Raw genomic sequence first — 27734 nt, forward strand, 5'->3', positions numbered from 1 at the left:
TTGTGCTCTCTTCCGGGACTATCGCCCCTGGATAGCACACACTCACCCGTCCAGATGGAACTCTTCAGCACCTAAACAGGGCCGCCTGGTAGCCCAGTGATCCAGGGACAGAAGGAAGGACGGGGCAGGCAGTGCAGGATCCAGGAGAACACAGGAGCCCCTGGAGCCCAGGCTGAGGGTGCCGGGCTCTCTTACTGGGGACCTTGAGGCTCACTGCTCTGGGTCAATGCAGTATCTTTATCTCTGCTGGGACAGCTGTGGAGTGCACTGTCCCAACCCTGCAGGATTAGGCTGGAGCTGATTTCTCTCTGGACACAGTCTTGCTTGTTTGTCCCTTCCTGGTACTGAGCCCTGGCTTCTCTAATTGTTGATTTTCTGGGGAATAGGGATATGGGCTAAACCGGAGTAGGATGTTATCCACTGCGTGTGATTCTAAGAGAGGGTTTGAAAGTCACATCTAAGAATGGCAGCTCAGTTCAGAGTACAGGTGATCCCAGAGAGACTAATGACAAAATACATTAAATACATTGACTTCATTCAAGAGTTCTTTATTCTAGGCACTGAAATAGCATCGACAAGGAGAGTCAAAGAATCAAGGGACAAAATCTCAAGAAGTCAGCATGTCAAATGATTCTATTTCTATGTTGGCCATCAGTTCAGGTTCTGATTTGGGACTTCACTGTTGCAGGAGGGCAGATGACTCTAAAAGGGGATCTGTTCAGGTCTGGATCCCAGAGTCCTGGAAGGATTCACATCACAGGTCTCTCTTCCAGGGCCATGTTCTGCAACGACTTAAAGGAGAAGTATGAGAAGAGGATCACTATTAAAGGGGTGGATGCGGAGACTATGCACACTCTCCTGAACTACACATACACAAGCAAGGCTCTGATCACCAAGCACAATGTTCAGCGGGTTCTGGAGGCCGCCAATCTTTTCCAGGTGTGTGAACCAACAAGTTCTGTGCTTTTCTTTGTAGTGAGTGAAAGCAGGGAGCCCTAGAGACCTGCTTAGGTTGGCTTCCAGATCTGTATCTGGAATACACACACACACACAGAAAGAGAGAGACAGACACAGAAAGGCAGAGAGAGACACAGAGAGACAGAGAGAGACACACACAGAGAAAGAGAGACAGGAGAGATAAACACAGAAACAGACAGAAAGATGGACACACTCACTAAGACAGACATACAGACAAAGACAGAGACACAGAGATAAACACAAAGAGAGATAGGCACACACACATGGAAAGAGAGAGAGGAAGGGAGGGAGCAAGTGAGCGAGCAAGCTTACCTGAAGGTCAAAAGATGCTCAGTTGGGCACTCGGTGACAGGCGATGCAATGAGGTGTTTCCTGCTTTACCATACAACGCTAAGGAAGTGTGGTGCCTTGGTTCCTAACTGCACCACAGTGTCTGCCAGGTGTTTCAGCCTAGTTAGAGCCAGTGGTGTGGCTAGGGCTTCCTACACACAACATTTGACTTTATCATAAGTTGGGCACAAAATTAAGGCAACACAGAGGATGACTGAAAGTGCTGTGATGTGGAACTGACTTTTCTGATGGGAGACACTACTGCTTGCCATCACCACCATGCAGCTTTGGGGCCATGCTGTCTAGATATGGGGGAGTCGAGACTTTGTGTGGCTGTGAAAGGAGAGCATTGAAAGGTAAGAAGTGTCACAGAGGAGGGAGATCTTCAGAAATACTCCCAAGTAATATATTGTTTCTGTTCAGTAATATTTGCTTCATATGATTGTAGCAATTACACTAGCTTCATAAAATAATTAGACTATGAATAATATCAGTTGCATCCATAATTAAAACAGGGATTCCATCCAAATTATCATCTTTGCCTAGGTTGAGAGTCATACTATTGATCCTGATTCCATTGTATTAATGTTGTCTCATTGCCTAGATGTGTAAGAAACGGTCCAGGGAGAGACCATATCACTTCCAGGAACCAGGGATAAGTATCAGATCTTGTACATGGCTTGGTTCCTATGGAGGTGGTCTCTGCTTGGGTCATAATTAGCTTAGTATTGAAGGGAACCGAACCCAGGATGCTTACCTTCTGAGGGGTTCATGGTCCAAGCTTGTTGGTAGTGGGATTAGCTCTGTTGAGGCTAGAGTTAGGGAGTGATTTATAAGGTCTGACAAAAGACAGGATCATGGAAAGAAAATAGAAAATCCACTACAAAGCAGCCCTGATTGAATTCTGAGTAACAGATTACCACCAGTTAGGCTCAGTTTCCCAGGGCTTCCTGAAGATGTCAGGCCAATTATTTCTGGCTGGGCTGGTTTTCTGGTGATGTCCCCAAGTCAGTAAACACTCACTGCCTTGACCAAACACTCACTGCCTTGACCATCTCTCTGTGCTCATCATCAACCTGTTTGATTGACAGGAAACCATCCTTCTTTATGGGGGGGGGCTCACCAACGTCATGCTCAGTGTTTATAGTTAATCTCGTCCTGCCCACCATCCAACAACATACCCTCAGAGCAATCTTTCTGTGTCAAGAGGTCTTTTGAACTTAATGTGCCGACAACCTTGAAAGAGTGACCTTTGCTCAGGAAATCTGCAGCAGTCCTTGTTATTTTCATGCTAATACCTTTTATTGGAATGTAGGGAGGGTTTCTGACTTGTTTAAAGATGGGAAAACTGGAAATAGTAATAGCTATGACATTTACTGTTACAGATTTAGTGTCTGGCACCAAAGTAGAAGCTTATTTTTTTGAGTGACAAAGTTTGGAGTCATTGTCAAGTCTCCTGATTCTCTCACTGTCTCAAAACAGGTCTCACACAATAAAAAAGATCTACTTTTCTTTCTAAATGTAGTTTTTAGTATTTTTAGTTTTCACATTTTTACGTATTTGTGTGTGTGTGTGTGTGTGTGTGTGTGTGTGTGTGTGAGAGAGAGAGAGAGAGAGAGAGAGAGAGAGAGAGAGAGAGAGAGAGAGAGATGAGTGTACCCATGCCAACAGAGACCAGAAGAGTGTGTCAAATTCCCTGTAGTTAGAGTTGTTTCTAGCAGCTGTGAGCTGACAGATAAGGATGCTGGAACCGGAACTTGGGTCATCCTGCCCAGCCAACTTTCTAGTTCTCTCTAACTGCCCAGACTCAGCTCTGGTGTGTGCTGGGGGAGTCGCACTGGGGCAGCTGCTTTGTATGCCATCTGATCTTCAGGGCTGGGGTTCGTACAGGTAGAAGTGTGTTGGGTAAGCATGTATCAGAGTGGGGCATCCTGCAGCCTGTAACTTCACTTTCACACTGGGGTGTGTAAGGAGCACTGTGTGTGCTCCAGCTGACAGCATAACACACTCTCCTACTTCCTGGGCCAGGGAGTGCGCCCAGCAGCACGTGACTTTCCTTATTTTATTCCTCTGTTTGTATTCTAACCCAGGAGCTTCTTTTCTTCTTTGAACGTACTCATAATCACTCCCTTGAGTTCTCTGTCTGGGATTTTATTTAATTCACCCTCACTAGGTGTCATACTGTGGGATTAGTCATTTTGCGAGGAATTATGGTATCTTGGCTTTTCATATGTTACTTCATCGGATGGTGTGTACCTGGTTCTATTTCTTTGCTTGTTTTTTTTTTTTTTAATCAGCTATATTCTTTTAGTTGAAGTATTTGCAATGTTCACATGAGACTAAGGTGTGGTAGGGTTAAGTATTCAGAAATAGTTCTCATAGTCCCAGCATCCCAGATGGCCTGGTGTTAACTGTATATCAGAGTAGAATATTAATTGTGAGAACAACCATGTTGACATTTTGATGTCTGATATAATATGCAAATGTTGTACTATGTGTGTGTGTATGCACACATGTAGTACACAAACACACACAAATGCACTTAAAGTTTTTAAAATAAATAAAGAATCAGAATAGATACTCCTCAAAAGACCTTCAAATGGCTTCTTTAAGGTAGACATTTCTTTTTTTTTTCTTTTTTTTTATTGAGAATAAGAAAAAAAAGTTTCCGCCTCCTCCCAGCCTCCCATTTCCCTCCCCCCAATCTTCTCCCCCTCCCCCCTCTCTTCTCCCCCTCCCCCCACTCCTCTCACCCTCCCTCTCCTATCCAAAGAGCAGTCATGGTTCCCTGCCCTGTGGAAAGTCCAAGGTCCTCCCCCCTCCGTCCATGTCTAGGAAGGTGAACGTCCAAACTGGCTAGGCTCCCACCAAGCCAGAACATGAAGTAGGATCAAAACCCCTTGTCATTGACCTTGGCTTCTCATCAGTCCTCATTGTTCGCCGTGATCAGAGAGTCCGGTTTTATCCCATGCTGTTTCAGTCACAGTCCAGCTGGCTTTGGTGAGTTCCCAATAGATCAGCCCCACTGTCTCAGTGGGTGGGTGCACCCCCCGTGGTCCTGACATCCTTGCTCGTGTTCTCCCTCCATCTGCTTCTCATTGGGACCTTGGGAGCTCAGTCCAGTGCTCCAGTGTGGGTCTCTGTCTCTATCTCCATCCATCACCAGATGAAGGTTCTATGGTGATATGAAAGATATTCGTCAGTAATGCTATAGGATAGGGTCAGTTCAGGTTCCCTATCCTCAGTTTCCCAAGGGACTAACTGGGGACATCGCCTTGGGCTCCTGGGAGCCACTCTAGGTTCAAGTCTCTTGCCAACACTAAGGTGGCTCTTTTAACTAAGATATGTGCTTCCCTGCTCCCCTATCCGACCTTCCTTTATCCCAATCTTCCTGTTTCCCCAAGTTCCCCCAATCCTCCCCTTCTTACTTTTCTCTCCCTGTCCCCCCTTATCCCCAACCCACCCCACCCCCAAGATCCCAATTTTGTCCCCGGCAATTTTATCTACTTCCCTTAGCCAAGAGGATAACTATATGTTTTTTCTTGGGTTCACCTTCTTCTTTAGCTTCGTTAGGTTCACCAGGTATACACTCCGTGACCTTTATTTATGGCTAGAAGCCAATTATGAGTGAATACATCCCATGTTCATCTTTTTGGGTCTGGGTTACCTCGCTCAGGATAGTGTTTTCTATTTCCATCCATTTGCATGCAAAATTCGAGAAGTCATTGTTTTTTACTGCAGCATAATACTCTAATGTGTATATATTCCACACTTTCTTCATCCATTCTTCCATTGAAGGGCATCTAGGTTGTTTCCAGGTTCTGGCTATTACAAATAATGCTGCTATGAACATAGTTGAACAAATGCTTTTGTCATATGATAGGGCATCTCTTGGGTATATTCCCAAGAGTGGTATTGCTGGGTCCAGGGGTAGGTTGATCCCGAATTTCCTGAGAAACCGAAACACTGATTTCCAAAGTGGTTGCACAAGATTGCATTCCCACCAGCAATGGATGAGGGTACCCCTTCCTCCACAGCCTCTCCAGCAAAGGCTATCATCGGTGCTTTTGATTTTAGCCATTCTGACAGGTGTGAGATGATATCTCAAAGTTGTTTTGATTTGCATTTCCCTGATTGCTAATGAGGTTGAGCATGACCTTAGGTGTCTTTTGGCCATTTGAACTTCTTCTTTTGAGAATTCTCTGTTCAGTTCAGTGCCCCATTTTTTAATTGGGTTAATTAGCATTTTAGAGTCTAGTTTCTTGAGTTCTCTATATATTTTGGAGATCAGACCTTTGTCTGTTACGGGGTTGGTGAAGATCTTCTCCCAGTCAGTAGGTTAAGGCAGACATTTCTTATGGGAACTGTGGCCATGTCTCTTTGATGGTATTTTAGGAGTTCCTGTCAGAGTCAGGTGCTGACTGTAACTTTTAATTCACTTATCCATCTAAACAGGAAACTGTTTATGCCTTTTACTATTATTTGTCATCTCTCAGTTCTAAAAACCAGGTTCGAGGAAAATTTATCCAAAGGCAAATTTATCCAAAGGCAAATAGATAAAAAAAAAAGTTCTTGTTTTCATGACTCCCTCACATGCCAGCAAATTCTTAGCTACTGGTTGGAGCACTCTGAAATACTTGTTGACACATATTTTGGGAGAGCTTAGGCAGTCAGAGACACCTACTTTCCCTTGTGGTCATAAGGTCTCTTGAGATTCTCCTGGCTTTTGTTAGCCCAACAGCGCAAGCCTGCCACTGTCCTTAGCAAGCAGGCTAAAGGTTCATCTTGTCACTTTCTATGTGACTTCAGGCAATATCTTTTATTCTGAATTCTCGATTTCCTCCTGGGAGAAGAGGGCTGAGGCACGTGCGCAAGTTCTTTGTCAGGGTGCAGGTAAAATCTTAAGTGTTTAAATTTGTAAATGTAGCGTGTAAATGTCCACTTGCGAGTGTAGTTGGAATATCCTCTTTTTACTAATTAAATAAGAGACTTTTGTTTAAAAATAGTTTGTGAAATGCAGTGACAGATGAAGAAACTCACGGGTCTTAGTGCATTCCAGATATCTATTAAAGCTTTTTCTCTTCTGTCTGGCCTTTCCAACTCATCTGCTGTCAGACTTTCGTAGTAGACATTGCTGGAAATAAAAACAAAATCATGACCTAGAACCTTTGGGCTGCTAGATCTGGCTGGGCAGAGCACAGAGCAGAGCTGTTACAGGCACCTCCACATGAGGCTGAGGAAGGGATAAGAACAGATTCCACATCAGGGAATTAGAGAAGCCACTGGGGAGAACTGGCTTGAAGAAAGAGCTTCATGGAGAGGTGGGCTTTTTCTATTCTTCCTATTCCACTTTTTATTTATACAGTTATTTACCCAGAACTAAAGTGCCCAGGGTCAAGTAGATACTTCATAATGTTACCCTAACAGTGAGTAGCTCATAGAGTTTCCCAGAGTTGAATGTGGTGGCACAAGCCTGTAATCTCAGTCTTTAAAAGGATGAGGCAGGAGGATAAAGAGTTTGAGGCATCTTTGGGCTGCTACAATATAAATCAAAAATTAAAAAAAAAACATACAAAAATCAAACAAACAGTTTGGATTAGGATTCTCAGCTCAATCACTTTCACAGTTCCTCAAGCAAGGAGCTGAGCTGTAGGCACACTGGGTTCTACAGACAGAGCAGAGGGAGGCAACAACCAATTCCATCTTTCTCCAGCTTTGTGTTGGCTCTCAAAGAAACATTTTGTAGATGATAAGTTGGAAGCGATGCTCTGATAGGGAAAATCATGTTTTGTGATTGGAAATGACATTGAAAATGGGGTATTGCAGTGTAAAGACTGAACTCTCTTCAACTCAGTCTGCCAGTTCAAAACCAGTCCCAAGACCACTCCTGCCCCACCCTCCCCTTTTATCCTCATAGCTTCTTGTCACCAGAACCTGTGCTTTGCATACCACACTTCCCCTGCCAGGTCTGTCCCCGTATCTCTTCTCAGTACCTTCCCTCAGAGGGGCTTCCTCACCTGGCCCCTCCCTGTGATCTCCTTCTTCCTTCACTTAGAATAGCAGCTCAAGCACACTGAGAACGTGATCTTGTGAACCCAGCGGACAAAGAGAGGTCCAGACCAGACTTGTGCAGATCACAGCCCCAGAGAACAGTAGTGAACTAGATGCCTGGGAGATGTGATCTGTGAAATATCAGCATTGAACACAATGACAATGATGGTGTTTTGTAATTTATAAAATGCTGCCCAAACATTAAATTCATATTCTCTGCGGAAGATGATGTAGAGTTAAAGTGGGATATGGGAGCCAACCAATATATTTTTTTTTTTACAAACTATTCTTTTTCAATTACAAAAGTGATAGTAATTCATTGGGGGAGGGGTAAATAACACATTAACAAAGAGAAAATGTCCCATAGCTTGATTAATGAGTGTGATACCTTAAACTGTAGTATTTTATAAGTCGGTTCCCTTGGGGATCAGAACTTGGGTCACCAGGCTTGATTAAAAAGCACTTTTATCTGCTGAACCATCACCCTAGTTCAAAAGATAAAGACTCTTATTAAAATAACTGTAAGATCATAATTGCCCCTAAAATTAATAATACTTTTTCATGTCTTCAAATATTAGTGCTTGTAAACATTTCTCTGACTTAATTTGCTGCTTATATCAGACATTCAAGTATGGTCCATACTTTGTAGTAAGTCGATATAACTTCTAAATCTCTCATCTTTATATTTTTAGTCTTTGATAATTTATATATGCATATAATGGTTCTTGGTTGTATTTACACCTCACTTCTCTAACTCCTTGAGGACCCACTCTGACCCTTCATCCCTCCTCCCAACTTCATCATCCCCTTTAGAAAAATAACCCACTAAATCCAGTTTGTGCAATTGCAATCATGGGTGCAAGCAGAGTTCCAGTTTTTACATTTTCCCTCCTTCTCTCCCTTTTTTACATTTGTAGCATATTTACAGGAGAAATTAGACCAGTTGTTCCATGGAGTTTCCTACCATCTTGATGTGGATGAATGATTAAATCTAGAGGCTTAAATTTAGGAAAAATAGCTTGATATCAGAGTACTTACTTAACACATGCAATGCTGTGTGTTCCACCCCAGTCCTATAAAATAAACAAAAATAAATCTAGATGTTTGTGCAGATTTAATGCACGGATCTGAAAACCCAATACATTATATTTCTCAGAGGACTTAAGGTAATCTTGTAAGATGTTTTTAAATTATTTACAGAGTTCTTGGCTATGTGAATGTACTGTTCAAAATTTAGGCTGCTGCTGAGTTTTTGCTGGCACACACAACTCACTGATGAATGTTCTTGTTTGTGGACTGAGCACTTTCTGGCCTGACTCTCTGCCCTTCTGTTAGTTTCTGCAGCTGGTGGATGCCTGTGCCAGCTTCCTCACAGAAGCCTTGAACCCAGAAAATTGTATCGGAATACTGAGGCTGGCAGACACACACTCCTTGGACAGTTTAAAGATGCAAGTTCAAAGTTACATCATTCAAAACTTCGTTCAGATTCTGAACTCCGAGGAGTTCCTTGAACTTCCGGTGGATACCTTGTATCACATCTTGAAGAGTGACGATCTTTGTGTGACGGAGGAGGCTCAGGTGTTTGAGACAGTGATGAGCTGGGTCCGGCACAAACAATCAGAACGACTCTGCCTACTCCCCTGTGTTCTTGAGAATGTGCGCTTACCACTTCTGGACCCGTGGTACTTTGTGGAGATGGTTGAAGCAGATCCTCTCATAAGGCAGTGTCCCGAGGTCTTCCCCCTGCTTCAGGAAGCCAGGATGTACCACCTTTCCGGCAATGAGGTAGGTTAGATGTGAGAGGCGCTCCATTTCATTGGCAATGTAAGAAGAGAGCCAGGGCTCTCAGAAATGCAAGTGACCTTTGCTCACACCTCAGGACAGCAAGTAGAGGAGTCCAGTCCTTCCAGAAGCTGGAATTCCTGATTTGTATAACGGGGATGATAGCACGTTTTTCATAGCCGTGGGGAGGATTTAGTGAGAAGTGGAAACCGTTTGGCACCGTGGCTGTCACATCTGTCCTCTGCCCAGTTGTGTGGGGTCCCCTCCAGTCACCATTCTGAAGGGATGCTACTTCCTTACATTTTCCCATTCTTGTGAGCATTTGTATCTGTTGTTCTGTTCTGATGATGCCTTGCATCACTTTTCCCTTCCATTTCTTCCCTCTCACTCTTCTCCTGTATCCCCCTTATGCTCAAATTCATGGTCTCTGTTTCTTTAGTTGTTGATGTTTACGTTCTGCTGTGGTTTTTATTTATTGTGTCCAGTTCTCCCAAAGGATATGGTTTTCCAGCCTTCAGGACAAGGCAAGGTCTAGAGTCCCCTCATTTCTCCCCTGAATTTATAGAAATTCCTTAGACCTCATTACTGTGCTCCCAGTCTGTTCTCCCACCAACTCATCCCCACTCCTGGGATGATGGAGGATGCAGGTGTGAACTTTGCTCCTGGCCTGACCTTTTCATTGGCTCTCTTTCACCTTCAGGAAGCCATCCACTCTTTCTTCTAAAGTCCCCTGAGCTCTGTTCACTAAAATACCTCCTGCTTAGGTCTCTGGCATCATTTACTACACACCTCTACTGTGTGCGTTTGTATTTACAAACTAAGAACAAATTTAATTAAAATCCATTTTTGAATGAAAATATCATTGCATCACTTTTCCCTTCCATTTCCTCCCTCTCACTCTTCTCCTGTATCCCCCTTATGCTCAAATTCATGGTCTCTGTTTCTTTAGTTGATGTTTATGTTCTGCTGTGGTTTTTATTTATTGTGTTCAGTTCTCCCAAAGGATATGGTTTTACAGCCTTCAGGACAAGGCAAATGTTGTCTAATGCTTTCTTCTTCCTCTACCTTACTTCTGAGTGTACTCAAAATCCAAGGTTACCTTCTTCAGAGAACCCTTTGTGTTCTTCTGGCCATTGGTTCGGTCTTTGGTCATGACACAAATGTCACATGGTGGGCATTGAATTCATCATCTTGTAATACTCTAAACTTGCAACTTGTTATAGTAGGAATGAAGTCTTACTGGACTTTTCATCTCTAGATCTTAGGAGAAATCTCTGGCGTGTTGTGAATGGCAGTGTTTATGGATGACCCAATGGGCACCAAGAAGGTGTTTGCTGCTACCTGTTCTCCTTTGCAATTCCCCAAGATGTTTTTTACTCATAATCTTGTAAAGACAAGGCCAGATTTAGCGGAGGAGCAAGCTCACCAAAAAGCTATGGTATAGGGAAAGGTTGCTGTTGATTGACAGGCATGAAACCTCATGTGTACCTATCACTGTGCAAAATGTGCCAAACCTCATCTGCAGGCTATGGTAGAAACCTCAGCCCAAAGTTGTTCAGGAATCGTATCTGTCTGTGACTTCTCTGGAGGACGTTCCTTCATCTGTGTGGATCGCTGTACTCCTTGACTGTTCTTAGAACTGCTTGCTGCTCATTTATTCTTCACAGGTATCCTCGGAGTTTGGCGTTTGGTCAACCTGGGATTTTCCTTGAGAGAGGAGATTCTCACTTCAAATCATATCACGCTAACAGACACAGTGCTGGTCTGTTACTTCCCAAACAGAGTTGCGGATTTGTTGGCATAAAACTGTTCTCAACTCCGCCCATCATCAGTACTATCTATAGACTATGTAGTGACGTGGATCTATACTATCTATATTGAATCTGTAGTAACATAGCATCTTGAATTCCAGATAGTGGCTCTTTGTGCCCCCATTGGTCTTGTTAGAGATATCATAAATTCTGTTGACTTTTTCAATAAACTAACTTCTGGTTTAATTTTATTTCTCTGTTGTTTTCTATTTAATTTTCTTTCTATTTTGACCATGATAGAATTCTTTTTTTTTTCTGTTTACATTCTGAATTTACTTCCCCCCACCTAGTTTCTTAAAGAATAAGTTTTGGTCATTGATTTGAGACCTTTCTTTCTCCTGTCCTTGTTACCCCATTGGGAATCACTACATAATGAATTACCCTACAACTTCACTGTTTAAAGCAGCAGACAGGGTTGCAGATCCATGGTAGAGTTCTTGCCTAGCATGCATGATGCCCTGTGTTCAATCCTACACTGCAAAAGGAAAAAGAAGAACTTAAAATGGCTTGGCTTAGTTGGGTGGCTCTGATGTAAAGTTTCTTAGTAGGTGTCGATCCAACTATTATCTATTGGCTTAGACTTCAGCAACCTTAAAATTCAAATGAGATCTGAACATCCACATGCTACTCACTCACAGTATTGCAGGCATGCATCAGTTCCTTACTGTCTATTGGCTTGAAGCTGTGCTTTCTTGCCATGAGGGCATCTACATAGCAAATGGAATTCTGCCAGAGCAAACTATCTTAGACTAAGAAAGCAATAAATATGGAAGCTTTATTGCCTTTAGTAGTCTGGTAGAACACCACTTCTTCTGTAATCTTTTGGTTAGAGAGACTGATTCTGGAACAGTATGAGCTCTGAATTCTGGGAGGCCGTTGTGGAGACTGGGTACCACACTAATATGTATTGTAAAAAATAGTCCCTACCAGGAACCTTGGCTTTCTGTCTTATCCATCCATCCATCCATCCATCCATCCATCCATCCATCCATCCATCCATCCACTGACTCACAGAAACCCATAAAACCCAGATACTGATTGTTCTTTGTGCTGAGAATCCATTAGAGAAAAAGGGATGTCCTTATAGTAAATTATAAGACTGTTCTTGAAGCATTGCCTACCATACCAAAATCCTGACTGAACAAAGATGACCAGCTTGTTTTGGAGGTTGTGCCTCAGCTGTGAGGAGGGAGTGTTTGTGAACAGAAAGCAGGCTGATGTTGGGAAGAAAGGTGCAGGGAAGCACTTTTGTTTGTTTGTCTTTGGTGTCAACTCTTTGCTTGAACCCTACCAACCAGCTTCGTACCTTCAGATGTCCCCAAGCTCTGGCCCGCTGCTCCCATCCTTACCCCATGGACTTTCTACTGCTTATGCTCTCAGGCTCAACACATTAATGAGGGCTAATCCTGTCACATGTCTTCCCACTCTTCCTTTGAACTCAAAACTAACAGGCCCGCCACCAATGTTATGGCCACAGTACAAACTCACAATGTGGGGATGAAAAATTTACTGGGTCTGGCTCCTTGGTGCGCGCACACACACAAATAACAAATTGATGTTGTTAACGTTTGCTGGTCAGTGGTGGTGCACACTTTAATCCCAGCACTCGGGAGGCAGAGGCAGGTGGATCTCTGTGAGTTCAAGGCCAGCCTGAACTACAAGAGCTAGTTCCAGGATGGGCTCCAGAGCTACAGGGAATCCCTGTCTCAAAAAATCAAACAACAACAACAAAAACCTTTTGCTGGGGAGACACAAACAAACTACAAGATTTACTCTAGACACTAATGACAAACCGAAATAATGATTCCACTGAAGTTAGCTTGGTGAGCTGGGTGACCCCCAGACGGCTGCATTACTGAAAAGTCTCACCTCATCATGGATGATGACGTCACACAAACTGCACCCTGGAGTCCCATTTTCATTTACCGATGGCCTTCTTCTTTACTGTAGCATTTCCCAAGATTACTTGCAGCTGAAGGAGAGTAGTAGACAAGTAATGGCTGGACTCCCACATAAAGGCCGCTCTTCCTTCTATTAGGGAATGTCAGTAGTATCAGTGACCATTACCATAGACTGCAATGCTATATAATGTGCTTGGCCCAGGGCTTGGTGTATAATAAGTATTAGAAAACAGACCCTCTTTCTATTTCTTTCTCCCAAGATGACCCCCCCCCCGTCCCCCTAGTTCTCTTTCTGGAACAAACAGTTGATAAGGAAGGAATGCATCTACAGCCTGGTAGCTCCCCTCCCCCTTGTACCAGCAAGACAAGCTTCTGGTCCTTCCTATAGCCTGCTCCATTCCCCTTGGCAGGTGCAATAGGACAGACTGAATTTTGAAGTACCTGTGTAAAGTTAGCCTATCTCTTGAAAACCCATGAGTCAGAAACACCCTTTCTTCTTGGGGTTTGAAGCAAGGCTCTCTGTCTCTGTCATTACTCTCCCCCACCCCCAAGCACGCACATCTTCAAGGTCCCATTATGGCTGTTTGTGGTCACAATGCTTTATTTCTCTTAAGGAAGCTCTTCTTTAGATTTGAAAACCTGCCATCCCTTGCAGCCCCATCCCCAACCCCTGCCCAAATAAAGACCTTCTGAAGGATGACGTGTGTCAGCTCCTTCCCGTGGACCCCCCAGCCTGTTCTTTCTTTTTTACATTTTGACAATAGGTATTGAATAAATATTAACTTTGATGTCTATTCCAGGAGCTCAGGTTTCAGAACAGGTAGGAGAGAAGAGGCGGGAAGTGCATTTGGTGGCAAACAGATTTTTGTCTCAAGATAGCAGCAGAAATGACAGGTAACAATTCATTCAGTACCTGTTCCACAGCGGATCCTGGGTCATCACAGTCCATGTGTTATGCCATCTAATACAACAAACCTACTGGGTAGTTACAGTCAGACAGCCATCATACAGATGATGAAGGCATGGTCAAGGAGAAGTCACAAGACTAACAGTGGTGGAGGCAGAAACCGGGACCTGCCTTTTGTGGTTCCACAGCCCAGGTTGTGCAGCGTCGTGTTCTAATCCCTCTGTCCACACATCCTCTCATTGATTTCTAGATTATTTCAGAGCGCACCAAGCCCAGGATGCATGAGTTCCAGTCTGAGGTGTTCATGATTATTGGCGGTTGCACAAAAGATGAACGATTTGTGGCCGAGGTAACCTGCCTGGACCCCCTGAGGCGCAGTCGCCTGGAGGTGGCCAAGCTCCCGCTGACAGAGCATGAGCTGGAGAGTGAGAATAAGAAGTGGGTAGAGTTTGCCTGTGTGACATTAAAAAATGAGGTCTACATCTCAGGTAAGCTGGAGGCTGGGATCAAAGCGGCTCCTCAATAGCATTCTATGCTTCCCTAAGTAAAAACCAACCAACCAACCGCCGTGCGAGAATGTCTGTGAGTTCAGTGTTCTAGCTCTGTGGGTCAGGATATAGAACCAGGAGCTTAGGTGGTTTTATCCTGGAGAAAGCATTATCACTTCAAACATGCTGAAATATGAGCAGCACAGACAGCAAAACGGTTTGTTCTGTCTGCTGCAGGCACAGGGCCCTGATCTGAGTGTAGGACTAGCATAATGAAATGGCGTATCCCCCCACAAACCCGACCTTCCCAAACTTCTCAGTCATCTGCTTCTACTGAAAGAATGGGAATACATTTACATTTTCATTGCTAAGTTATTGCTCAATTATTAACAGTTATTTGCACTTGCCTTCTCCTTAGACTTGAAGTTCCGTGAGAGTTAAATCTGTCTCTCGCACCTAGCAATGTAAATCCTCAATAGATATTTTTGAATGACTCAGTCTCTGTCATCTTTCCCACTTAGTAGGTAAACCTGTACTTTAACAACACGTAATTACCAGTCATAGCAAGAGAGGGTAAATTATGAAGTAGGAGAAAACAGGGCTCAGAGAGGTTCTAGGTTACATCCTGAGGTTGGACAGGATCACAATCCAGGGGCTAAGCCCGAGTCCTAGTCCTTCTCATTCATATAAAAAGAAGAGTGCAAACATCCCCTTCCCACTTCTTTGTATTTAGTGTCCTCCAAAGAGTAACGTTAGCTGATCTCCGTGTCTGTTCATAATATTGATCAGACTATAAGTTTCTTTTTATTGTAGGAATACCATAAGATTTGAACAATACAGAGAATGGCATTTGGTTCCATGATAATTTCCATGTTTTAATATTTTTTATAAATTATTTTTATATTTTGTTAGGATAACTAATATTAGCTATTTCAACAAGCCCCAAGTCCCACTTAGTGAATGAACAAGGGTGTGTAAGAGTGGTGGGATCAGGAGGCCATCGCTTAACATAGGCCTTCAGGGACTCGGTTTCCTTCTGACGTAGGAGTCTGCCGTCCCCCACACAGGGCCTGAAGGAGAAGACACAGCTACTCCACAAAGCTTTAGCTCGCAAGGCCACAAGGCCACTGGCAAGACCAACAGCATGCTCTTCTTTCCCAGAATAGAGGGTCGGCAATGTAGTTTAGCTATGCATCCAGGAAGGAGAAACAGATTTGGTAATCAGAACTGATCTCTGCCACTGCACATGTATTAACTGTTTTTAAGCTACTTAAGAAAAATACTCTAGCAGACATTTGCATACACATAGCTTTGAATTTGTGGAAAGACTCCTAGGATCGGTCTTAAGATTAGTGAATTGAGAATTTGTCAGTTGCTATATGTTTCTCCACAAAGATTACACATTTTGTAGCTTAACCAGAGCCCCTTTTCTACATTCTTCAAGACGATTGTTATCAACAATTATTTCTGATGTAATAGACTAAAATATATACATTTACATTCTCGTATCTTTAGTGATACTGAGTAAATTTTCTTATAATTATTGGCTAATTGTATTTATTTTAAAGTATGTCTCCTCATACCCTTTGACTGTTTTCTATTGTTGTGTATTTGTCTTTTTCTTTCTAAATATCCTTTGCTCTGTGGTGTAGTTACTTTCCGTTTAGATTGTGGTTGTCTTTTAACTTTTATTTACATTCTCACTACCATTTTCTTTCCTACTTTCACATCACGCTCTCCAAATCACTGAGTTAGTCTTCTACATCCTTCTCTAAGTCACATTTGAAAACTGTTTTACATGTAAAGTGGCATAGCTATCTAACTTGTCTCCAGATGGCCAACTGCTAAACATTTAATCACTTCTATATATTTGAGTTTGTTTTTGTATTCAATTTTAGTCGGTCAGTTTATCTAATCTTATACTCACACTAGTTTCATTTTGTTATTATTTTCATATTTAACCTTCTTTCTCTCTTTATTTCCCTTTCCCAAAAGTCCTTCCGGTGGTGGTGGAACACTTGCCTGGAATTCGCTTCCTCACCCACACCACAGAAAGCTTTTTCTGGAGAATCTTCTAAATATCTTGTAGCAGTCTACACACTGTTAAAAGAACTGAGGACACAGACACCTGAGGGAGGTTGGGCAGCTGTTAGGTAGCTCTTCTCATCTTTGCAATATGCTTGCCAAACCAGCCAGATGTTAAGTCACTAAGGAAAGCACAGCATTTGTTTTCTCTTAATAAAGACCTCATTGAAAGTTTTCATGGTGTTTTCTAACACAATGTCTTGAGTAGAGACCCCCACCCCAAAAAAAAGGACAAAGCAAAGACAAAGGTTCAAGGTATGTGGACACAGCCCTAGGAAAGGAAGTGCAGCCTGTCTGTAGCCATGGTACCAGTCGGTGACACACCCACCAAACTCAGGCACACAGTTTCTATGCCAAGGAGCCAGGCTTGACCACACTTATACCCAAGAAGCCAATTTAAACAGTCATTAGTAGTAAAAGTCAATTAATACAGCCAAATTAATAGTAAAACGCAGAAGAGGGGGATTTACTCAGTGAGGCCACATTGGAAAGAAGGACAAAGATGATCAGGGCAATCCCACTCAAGTTCATATTTGGGGCCCCCAGATGAAGTCACAGGCTTTTGATTTGATTTGATTTGCTTTATTGAGACAGGGCCTCACTGAGTAGCCTTGGCAGCCTTAGAACTCTCTGTGTAGACCAGGTTGGCCTCAACTTCATAGAGATTTTCCATCTCTGCCTCCAGAGTGCTGTGGTTAAAGATATGGTACCAGGGACATGCACAACTAAGCAAGCAGTCCTAAGGACCATTAAAGTATGGTCCTATCCATTAATAACCCATCTTTGGCCGGGCTTCGGTCTTACCTACAAGATTGTCTGAAAAATTGCTAGAACTCTGGGAAATCTCTTTATGGCAGGCAAGTTCTCCCCCTGGCCAACATTTTGCTCTCAGCTTTTTTCGTCTTCCAACATGAGATTCCTGGAGAAATTCTCATTTCCTGGGGTCCATGGTTTCATCTCTTCATTCTTGTCATACTGGTCACGTCATCATGCCATTGTTTTTTATTGCAGAGGGGGTGGAGCATCTTCGAGGACTATTGGAAGCATCTATAAAAATTCACAAGCATGTGCCTTTGACACAGACATCATAATTTTTGTGTTCTAAGAGAGTGGTTGTAAAGAAAACATTAGCCATTTCACTCTCAAATGATCAATTGTAAACATTCCATATTTTCATAATAAAAATTAATTAAAAATAGGACAAAGGCACATTGCCATCTAGAGGTGCAGGGATGGGTTCATTGACTCTGCCAGCTAAAGAAATAAAGGCAGGAAAAGAGTGTTGCTAGAAATCATAGCGAGCCCCAGAAGACCCGTCAGATAGCACCCAAGAAGTCTGTTCTCTCTTTGGGGTTCTTGGTCTTCTTATTAATAAAAGATTTAAGAACAGACTCAAGTGAAGAGCAAGGGCAATTAATTAGAGTTTAAAAGAAAAACCCAGGAGAGGAAGCTGTAACTCTTACAGCTGCCTGGAAAGGAGAAGGAGACGGGAGGGGAGAAAAATAAAAGTCAGGCTGCTTTAGATAAGACAGTATGGAGGTCAGCCAGCTGGGCACAGGCAGCTCCGGGAGTCTGGTGGGTGGTGGAGTGAGGGAGGGGATAGGGGGTGGGCGATGTCTTTAGAAAGAGTACAGAATCCCAAAACCTTGCTTAGGGAGTTTAAAGTGCATTAAAGTTTTGGCCAGTATCTGATAGAAAAGGCTAGAAAAGAACTAGAAATAGTCAGGGCATTGTCCAGTTCTGGTTCAGTGTAGGGAGGGCACTAGGGCGGGAACTCTGGAAAGGAAGAGAGGCATTGTCTTAAGGTGGACCTGCCTTCCGGGCAGGAGCCCCAAACCATATTCCAGGCCTGCCCCTCTGGATTAACCCTTGAGAGGAGGCAAAAGCTTGCCTAGAGGTCGATTCCATTTTTTATACTACTTACTCTTTTATATAGATTGAAGATGTAAGCGCAAGGAATGTTGCAAGATCTCTTGGTAATTTCTTCCATACTGTTGCTTCTTCTAGTTTTTTGTTTGTTTAAATAAATGAATAAATAAATAAATACACTTAGAACATGAACTTCTTTCTAACTTTCTGACTGTCAAGCCCTTGCTCAGCCTTGCTCCCCGCTTCTTGGGGAGCACAAACACTGGATTAGACTCTTCCACCCACCCAGACTGACCTCACTGAAGCCTTCTCTGGCTCCTTTCACGTGGCCCCCCTTCCTGAGCTTTAGCGGCACAGCCCAGACTTTGTGGCTTCTCATTCTTTTGAGTTTGTTTTGCCCTTCCAATGAGACCTTCAGGATTTCCCCATCTCCCCTTGGCTGGGACTTGGCTGAACACTTAGCGCTTTGAGGAGAATGCTGGGGGAAAACTGGATTTGGAGACGTCTGCTTGGTGTTTTTAAAGTACTTTGTGTCTCTTGTAGGTGGCAAAGAAACACAGCATGATGTTTGGAAATATAATTCTTCAATCAACAAGTGGATTCAGATTGAATATTTAAACATAGGCCGCTGGAGGCATAAGATGGTCGTATTGGGTGGCAAAGTCTATGTCATTGGGGGTTTTGATGGCTTACAGAGGATCAACAATGTGGAGACTTATGATCCCTTCCACAACTGCTGGTCAGAGGTATGGGAGATCATTTCTGGGAGCAATTTCAAAGCTTCAACAACAAGAACAAAACAAAAATCCTGCCAGTGGTGGTGGCTCATGATTGATCACTTTGACACTGCCTATGGTGGTGGCTGGTGATTGATCACTTTGACACTGCCTATGGTGGGGGCTGGTGATTGATCACTTTGACATTGTCTATGGTGGTGGCTGGTTGGTTGATCACCTTGCTCCCATAGACATCGTCTTGAACTTCTCTCTTCCTAGGAGTCAAAAGTCAATATTATTGATCCAGTTATAGTAGTAACATTCTTCCAGGTGACCTGACTCTGTGTGGGCGTTGTCCTGTGCTAGCCAGAGCCCCAGCTATAGAGGGGATGTTGAGCCTACCCTGAGATGACCCATTGGTCATATGACCTGGCCTAGAGTCTTTTCACCTCAGATGCCTTCTGTCCTGCTCCCCTCCATACCAGAAAAGGGAGGATCCATTTCCTCCACCATTTGTGAACCCTGGGTCATTTGGTTATGAATAGAAGGCAGGCTGTATTTATTTTCTCATTATTGATGAGCCATTTCCAGGCCTTTGTGTAAGTCTCGAGCAAAGCCACCTTTGATTAAAAACTGCCCCAGGATAAGAAAACAACCTTATCTCCAGTGTTTCCAGATCATTCTCAAGTGCAGATTTTCTTTCTTATTGTCAGAGCATGTTAAGGAACAGTTATCATCACATTGCTATGACATCCAGCTAAGGCCTGTGAACCATGGGGCTTGGGTCCAAGATCTTCTCTAATCATCAAGTCCCATCACTTAGTCCTTCAAACTAAAGGGTTATGTGTAGTGAGCTGCATGGAATCTCACCTGATGGAGATGTATAATCAACTCCTGAGATGGCTAAAGTCTGACCTATGCTATGATAATGCAATGATCATCAGCTGCTTGCATATGCGTAGGCCTATAGGCAGTGCCCACCTGGCAATCCGGGATTGGCAGCCCATGCCTACTTAAGGGCTGGGAGAGGTTTGCCTGGAGAGAGAGGAAGGAAGAGAGAGAGAAAGTGAATAAAGTCCTGGAATAAACTGCAGTGAGAAGAGCTCCGGTGGTTGCGTCATTCCTTGCGGGACAAGGGTGGCCGTGACAGTTATGCAGATTGACATATGTAGATTGAGGCTCCTAAAAGTCTCCTTTAGTGTCCTTGGGTTCACAAACTGAAATCTGGCTTAATCCCCAAATCTGCAGTGTTGCCTCTGCTTGGGAGCATCTACATATGACCTTGGCACCTAGCAATTGACCAATGAATGAATATGAACATGCTGGCTTCCTGTACAGGGACATTTAGTCTTGCCTGTGTGCCTCCTTCCCTGAGAGCTGGACTGGGGGATAAACAAGCAGGATCAGCCAAGACACAGCTTGCTCCAGGCTTCCTAGAATCTGTAGAGACAGTGGGTTTTGTTTCTCTCTGCATTTTCTTGAGAGCCCATGGGCTTTGCCATTTCAGTTGAAGCATGCCCGAGTGTGTGTTCTGAGCTCCTCCAGCAATCTGAGCAGCACACTGACTCCTGTGCCCTCTGCCCCTGCAGGCTGCACCCCTCCTTGTCCATGTCAGTTCCTTTGCCGCTGCTAGCCACAAGAAGAAGCTGTATGTCATTGGAGGAGGACCCAATGGGAAGCTAGCCACAGATAAGACTCAGTGTTATGATCCTTCGACCAATAAATGGATTTTGAAGTCGGCCATGCCAGTAGAGGCTAAATGCATCAATGCAGTGAGCTTCCAGGATCACATCTATGTTGTCGGTGAGTCGGTGAGGGTTTCTTATATCTGTAGGCCGTCGTCCCTGTGGCCATCCGGAAGACCAGATATTATCATATTGAGAATGCCTGGGTGGATGTGAATAAGGCCGAGAAGGAAGAGAAGGTGGTGTTGACCCAGGCCTTGTTGGAATTTCCCTTGAAGTCCGGGAGGAAGAAGCAGCCACACAAAGCATGGATGCTATTATAGTCCAGTGGAGAAGGCCAGGGGTCAGTGCAGGAGTAAAACTGTGTAGCAAACATAGCAAATACACAGAAATTGAAACATGCAGCAAAGCAAATGCTCAATGAAAAGGAAACGTTTGTAGGGGTCAGTTTGTGGTCATGGACATGCTCCTCTCCTGCTTGTTTTTAGGTACTTGGAAAAAAATAAATGTACTTAGTTGAGAGGAAGCCTGGCCAGCCAGACGACAGTTGACGTGTAATTGTTAAAGACTGGTGGTTTTCAGCCCCTGACCATTCCTTAAAATTACCAGAGAGTGCTTTACAAAGTTATAGTAGCCAGGCCTTATGTCTGGAGGGGAGAAGGGTGTCTGGAAAGAGTACAGCTGGGGTCTTCAAAACTCCAGCTGATTTTAATGTGCAGCCACAATAGAGAACTGCCGATTAAAGAGATACCAGACTACAAACAGCTTCGGTGGGTAACTCAGGGCTGATCAGGGGAGGCACTGGGAGGTGACCATCACAGAAAACGTAGCTCTCCCTTGCTTCGGGTCTCTTGGGGTTTTGTTTGTGGTCCTTTCTCCAAGGTCTCAAAGGTCCAGTATCAAGATGTGCAACCTCGATGTCCTTGATCCTGTTTACTCTCCAAACAGAGGCTGTTCCTAGCTATTGCCAGGCTGACGGCGAGTATGAATTGCCTCTATACACGGTCCTTTTGTTATCTGTAAAACTGATTTTAGTGTATAGGGTTGCAGATGAGAACATAGCCATGCTGAGATACCTGAGGCACCAGCTGGGGTCCCCAGGGAGCCAGTCTGAAGGTGTGTTTTGCAGCTGTGCTCAGTCAGATATCTTTTAGAACCAGATTCCCACCCGGTAAGAATTGAAAGGAGATGAAGTTTGCACCTCAGTAACCTGGGGGTCCATCCCGGCTTTCTGGGAAGAAAGCTACCAGTCTACTGTTTCTCTGGTAAGATGGTAGATCTGGCCTAATCAAAAGTAGAACTCTTGTGGCTAATGAGGAAAGGCCCAGAAAGATGCCCAGCATGCGTGCTCTTTCTTTGCAGGTGGCGCCATGAGAGCGCTCTATTCCTATAGCCCTCTGGAAGATAGCTGGTGTCTGGTGACACAGTTCAGTCACGAGCGAGCCAGCTGTGGCATTGCGCCCTGCAACAACAGGCTGTACATCACCGGAGGGAGGGATGAGAAGAATGAGGTCATTGCCACTGTGCTCTGCTGGGACCCCGAGGCTCAGAAGCTGACAGAGGAATGTGTCCTGCCGCGAGGAGTGTCCCACCACGGCAGTGTCACCATCAGGAAGTCATATACTCATATCCGGCGGGTTGTGCCTGGGGCAGTGTCCGTGTGACTGTGAAGGGACTCAGGAAGGTACCCCTGGAGTCTGAGCACTGATTCCGCACCCCAGCTTACTCAGGTCCCTTGCGAGCCTTAAGCAAGCCTTGACTTTAAGGCTTATCATGGGGCAGCTTACAGACCAGCCGGGAATGCTTGTGTGATCTACCTCAAGATGCAGGGTAATGTTTAACATTCCATACATGCCTACGTACCCTGGCCTGTGCCAGACTCTTATCCATGATAATTCGCTTAACTTTGGTAATGACCTGCTGCCGGATAGTATTACGCCTGTCTTAGAGGTGAAGAAAAAGCATTTCAGACAGGCCAACCTTGACCAGGCCACTCAGAGAGCAAGCAGCTAAGCTGGAATTAACACAGGTCTTCCCGCATCAGTGTCTCTTTCACCACACTTAACTCAGATAGGAAAATCAAAAGTTAACCTCAAACTTGGCTGGTGTCTCTTTCCAGCAACTTTGCTGAAGACAAGGGAATAAAGGTGTTTTTCTGTGATGTCTTCCTTCTATTCCTTGTATGTATGTCTTGGAGCCTTTTGGGCCACTTGTCAAGAGCATCTTCTATGATCTTCCCCTGGACATATCTATTGAGACTAGTCTGGGATGGCCCAGTTGTTTTGAAAAAGGTGAAAGACAGGTCCTGTTTTCCCCACATCGTGGCCATTGTTTTTGATTACAGGATGCGCCATTTTGGACTAGAACTACCACTGCCTCTTAGTGGCTGGGGGTGGCTCAGTGGATAAGCACTTGCTGTGCAAGCCTGAAGACCAGCATTAGGAGCCCTAGAGCCCACATGAAAGCTGAACAGGCATGAGCTGCCTACAGTCCCAGTGTTTGGAAAGCAGAGACAGGGGTTCCGCAGGGCAAGCTGAGCCGTTCAGTCAGTCAGCGTTGGTGACTCCAGTTCATCCAGAGACCCCGTATCCATAAACAAAAATGAAGAGTGGTTACCTGGAAGATGTCTCAGCAGTGAAAAGCGGAGCATTACTGAGGAAATCATTTGACATCTACTTTGGGTCTTCACACTTGTGAACACACCACTCACACATTAAAAAATAAAATTGAATTAAAGTTTTAAATAAAAAGATTTTTGAAGTTTTGCATTCTCAGTGGTTTGATGTCCTGGCTTCTCATTGTGCAATTGCTGTTTTATTTTTATGTTCTCTCTCCTCACCACTTGTGAACACCTTCATACTACTGGTCACTCCTAAAAATGATCTTCTAGAAGTCATTCTTCTGGAGGGCATTTAAGAATTTGAGTCTATGTTCCTGAGACCTGACTTTCCCAGATCTTAGTTTTCAGGGTCCCTATAAATCCTTCATGTAGGTTTCAGATCAACTTGGTTCAGTTTCCACTTAAAACACAGAGTCAGCCCTTCACCGAAAGCGAAGGTATTTCAAGTAAACTCAATGGAAATGCATTTTCATTCCTGAGGTGGAGATGGGGGCCATGAGGTCTTGTTTCACAAGCTGTAGTAAAGAGCACAGAGACTACATCGTCCAAGATGCCTTATTTTTGTTGTATAAGTTCTTGATTCCCTTGGTAGAGTTGTTCTTCATGTCAGAGGGTCATACTATGCTTGTGCACCTCCGCAGTTTGAGAAGCTAGTAGAATTAGAGTTGATAGTGAATTTCATTAAAAAGTTATATCTGGAAGAAACTACTCTTCAAACTAGATTTTAAAACCTTGGGAAATCCAGCTATTTTTACTTCTATCTAGGTTTTTGAAGATAAACAGCAACACACATCGGTGTGTGTACTGCTCTATCTTCTCATCAAGCATAGCCATTCTGCTCCCGCTTGTAGGATGTAAGACAGGACAACACCTTTGTGTGTCCACTCTGCATGTTCACACATTTAGAGCACATTGTCACTCGTGAGCACTAAGCACATTCACAACACTCTACGGAAACTTCCCTCAGTTCACTCCAGTTCAACATCAAGTGTTCATGGCGTCTTCTGTGCTTGCTGTGCTTAGGTCTGATGAGTGAATGACAAATACCCCCTGCCAAGAGAGACTCAAGAACTAAGTAAAAGGCTCACTATACAGTGTTCTAAGTCACCCTTTCCTTGAGTTGGCTAAAACGGAGAGGCACATGAACTCATGAGGCTGCATCCATGTTTTGGTTGCCCTCCATGGGCCCTTTCTGGAATCTGGGCACTAAGATCAGCTAGTCTAGTTGCTTATGTGATCCTCTCTGAGCCTGAGGGTAAAATTCACTTGTGAGCCCAGGGAAAGTCTGTCTAGTCCAAAGCCTAAGCCAGGGAAGAGCTGTCAAAGAGTAAATGCCATGATAACATCATTAGCATATATGGAGAATTCTCGCTCTGTCCAGTGGAGAGCTGGTCTGCCTTTGGATGAGCTTGATCGGTAAACATCTCTCAGTGTGTGACACGCTGAGAAGGTAAGGACTTTGAATCTGACTTACAGACCTGACTCAAAGTGGAGGTCTTGAGTTCCAGGACTACTTCAGAATTTATAGGTGCTCATAAGGAAGAGCTGTATGATTTTTATAATACCAGATAAGCATATGAATTGTAGCAAAGTCACAGGTGCTTGTACTCAAGAAACAGGGATCCTCAGGAATGGATGGGAGTGGGAACACATGTTCTTGTAAAAAGATTTAACATTCCGCATTTGAAGCTTCCCTACTGTAGCTCACAGAAAGAAAATATTTGTCATTCTGAGTATAATTTGCAGAGTACTCAGGGTTTCAGTTTCCACGCGTCAGATGTATGGGCAGGATCCTTGAGGGTAGGCGCTAAGGTTTTCAGGTTCTTGCGCCACATTACGGTGAATTGTACATAGACACATGGATAGTTGCTGGAAAAGAGACACCTGATTAAGGGGAGATACAGAGAGGCCTGGAGTGTGCCGTACCTGTCCAGTGACCTGACTCTGAGATGGCTTGAAGGGAGAAAAGGGCTGGGGTGAGGGCTCCAGGGGGTTACTTCCATAGTACCCATGTCAACTAAGTTCATACAACATGGTTTTTCCCAGCATGCTTTCTTGGCTGAGTGAAGCTTGGTTAGGCCAAAGGCATTTCCGTGATGTCACCCTTTGTACATTAATCTGTGAAATTTCCTCTTTCACTGTATTTGTGCCATATACACACTAATCTGGGTTTCTTTTCTAAAAGGTTTTCATTACTTTGCTGTTGTTGGGATAAAATAGCACGACCCACATCAACGTCCTTTGGCTTATATTTCAATGGAAGAGTCTTCGGTGGTGAAGCGACATGGAACAGGTAGCCAGAGCCAGAAGCTGAGAGTCACATCTTTAACACTCCTTCTATATCTGGCTCCAATATCAATTAGGTAATGGCCATACCTAGCCGGAATTAGGAATTCTGGATTTCTAAATCCTCACAGACTTAAATAACTTCATCAGGGAAATTGACAAATGCTCTGGGATCCCCTGTTCCCAAGCCTCCTTTGCCCAAGATTTCAGTCCTGCCCGTAGCCTACTGAGATCTCTCCCTCTTTCATCATTCTTGGTTCAGTCCACTTCTGTGAAGACAGGAAGGAACTCCTTAACTACCCTATGCCTAACACCAAGAGGGAATTTATGACCTTTCAAGGCCTCTTTAAAGTTTCTAAATCTGGATCCCTAACTTCTCTTTCATTACCCATCCCCCTCTATCTGGAGCTTCTCTCCTCCCCCTCCTCTGTGATTAATGCCACTGACAATTTAAGACGGTCTCTATCTCGAGTCTCTATCCTCACACTCCCAGACCCTTCCTGGTCATTCTTTCTCTTCTTTCACATCACCCAGGGTCATACCCTTGCTGTCCTGTCAGTGAGCAGGAGCCACTTACACCCCAACTGAATCCAAACAACTGGACTTGGTTGTTACAGGGTGGTTTCTTTGTCTATAGACCATAGCTACTGCCACCATTCTTATCCCCGAGGCCAACAAAATATTCCCCCATAGTTCCTTCACTGTTCTTTTCATATTGTTGCTTAAAGATCCCATTGGCCACCATACATTCCAAACCCTACCACCTTCCCAGGTTCAGGTTCTCCATGCCTATTTACTGGACCCCAACCTAACTTTCCAACCCTCCTCAACCTACAACCCCACCCCTTTATTACCCACCACCTCCTCTAAGACCCCCAATCTGCTCCCTCTTCATCTCCACATCAAAGTTTTAGACTTCACCCTCAACCCATTCATAGAGCTCACTCAAGACACCCCATTTTGTGGCTGTCTAGCCCATCATCTAGGGCCAACTTTACTCTCAACACTCCTATACTCTTGCTGAGGCCAGACCCTTCCTCCATCACACTGTCTTGTAGGAGGCAGAACTCACACCCCCAACTTTAGACCTGACCTTGGCTGCAGACAAACAAGTCAACATCTACATAGATTAAAAATAAATATATTATCCATTCCAACATCCTAATATGGAGACAGGGAATTTCTCACAGAAAGGGGAACTCCCATCTTTAATTTGGTCCAGATCCAAAATCTCTTAAATGCTGCTTTACTTCCTGAGACAACCTCTGTTGTTTTCATGGTCACAGGACAATTGTGCTGATAAACTCACAGAAAAAGTTGCCCTCATTCATCTCCAGCTTACTGATTCTACCTCTGACCACAAAACTTCCTCACTCATGCCTATCAGGCCTCCCATTCCCAATTCACCCCCAGGCACCTCATGTTCCTCTGACTAAATACATCCTCACCCACTCTAACCACTCTGTTCCAGCCCTCTAACCAAGTTCTACTCCAGTTTCTCCAACCACACTCTTCCCTCCAACCTTCAGACAAACAGGACTTATCTAACTTATCTCACTCCTGTGATTCCTGCAGAAGAATGTACTCCAGTCTAAACTTTAGATGCTACCATTTCCTACACCAGATGCCTGCCATGGGCTGGCAATTGGACTTTACCTGCGTTCCTCCTGTAAAAGAAAAAAGGTATAAATACCTTTTATTAATGGTAGATACATTTTAAGGATAGGTCAAGGCTTTCCCAACTACTAACAAAGGTGGCCCTACTCTGGGTCATATCTTAGTCTCTGAACTTATCCCCTGATTCAGTTTCTTATCTTCTCTTCAACCAGACAATGAATGGCTTCAAATTTACATCCATGATCACTTGACAAGTTGTGACCTCTCTCCAGATTCCTGAAGATTCCATATCCCATATTACTCCAATTGACAGAGAAAATAGAAATGACTAACTGAACTCTCAAGGAAATTCTCATCAAACTAGCTCTAGATTAAAACAAGACTGGCTCAAACTCCAATACCTTGTGCATCTAAAGCTTAGGGCTCTCCCTGCAAGCCCTTTTATCTCAGCCCCTTTCATCTTAAGTATGGGGGGGATCTCTGGTCCCCCTGGATTGTTCCCTCACTCCTCTCTGATTCCTCCTTTTCTTGATAACAGTATCATTTCCTTCCTAAGGACTCAGCTCTTTTCACAAATGAATATCTCCTGCCCTCTTCTTGCTCTGATG

General features: G+C 44.0%; 1 protein-coding gene across 1 annotated transcript in view; it reads left to right on the top strand.

The window, feature by feature from the left end:
• The window catches only part of Klhl6 (kelch like family member 6), a 51830-nt gene extending 28453 nt beyond the window's left edge, over nt 1-23377 (top strand). The window contains exons 4-9 of the mRNA XM_050131991.1: nt 774-939; nt 8695-9144; nt 14011-14248; nt 18746-18948; nt 20508-20721; nt 21966-23377. Of these exons, the coding sequence (XP_049987948.1) occupies nt 774-939; nt 8695-9144; nt 14011-14248; nt 18746-18948; nt 20508-20721; nt 21966-22267 (1573 nt within the window). The 3' untranslated portion in view covers nt 22268-23377. The remainder of the gene's footprint in view (nt 1-773; nt 940-8694; nt 9145-14010; nt 14249-18745; nt 18949-20507; nt 20722-21965) is intronic.
• Nucleotides 23378-27734: the final 4357 nt, after the last annotated feature.

Source organism: Alexandromys fortis, unplaced genomic scaffold, assembly GCF_014885135.2.
Source record: "Alexandromys fortis isolate MF-2015 unplaced genomic scaffold, M_Fortis_MF-2015_v1.1 scaffold_380, whole genome shotgun sequence".
In the NCBI taxonomy this organism is placed as follows: Eukaryota; Metazoa; Chordata; class Mammalia; order Rodentia; family Cricetidae; genus Alexandromys; species Alexandromys fortis.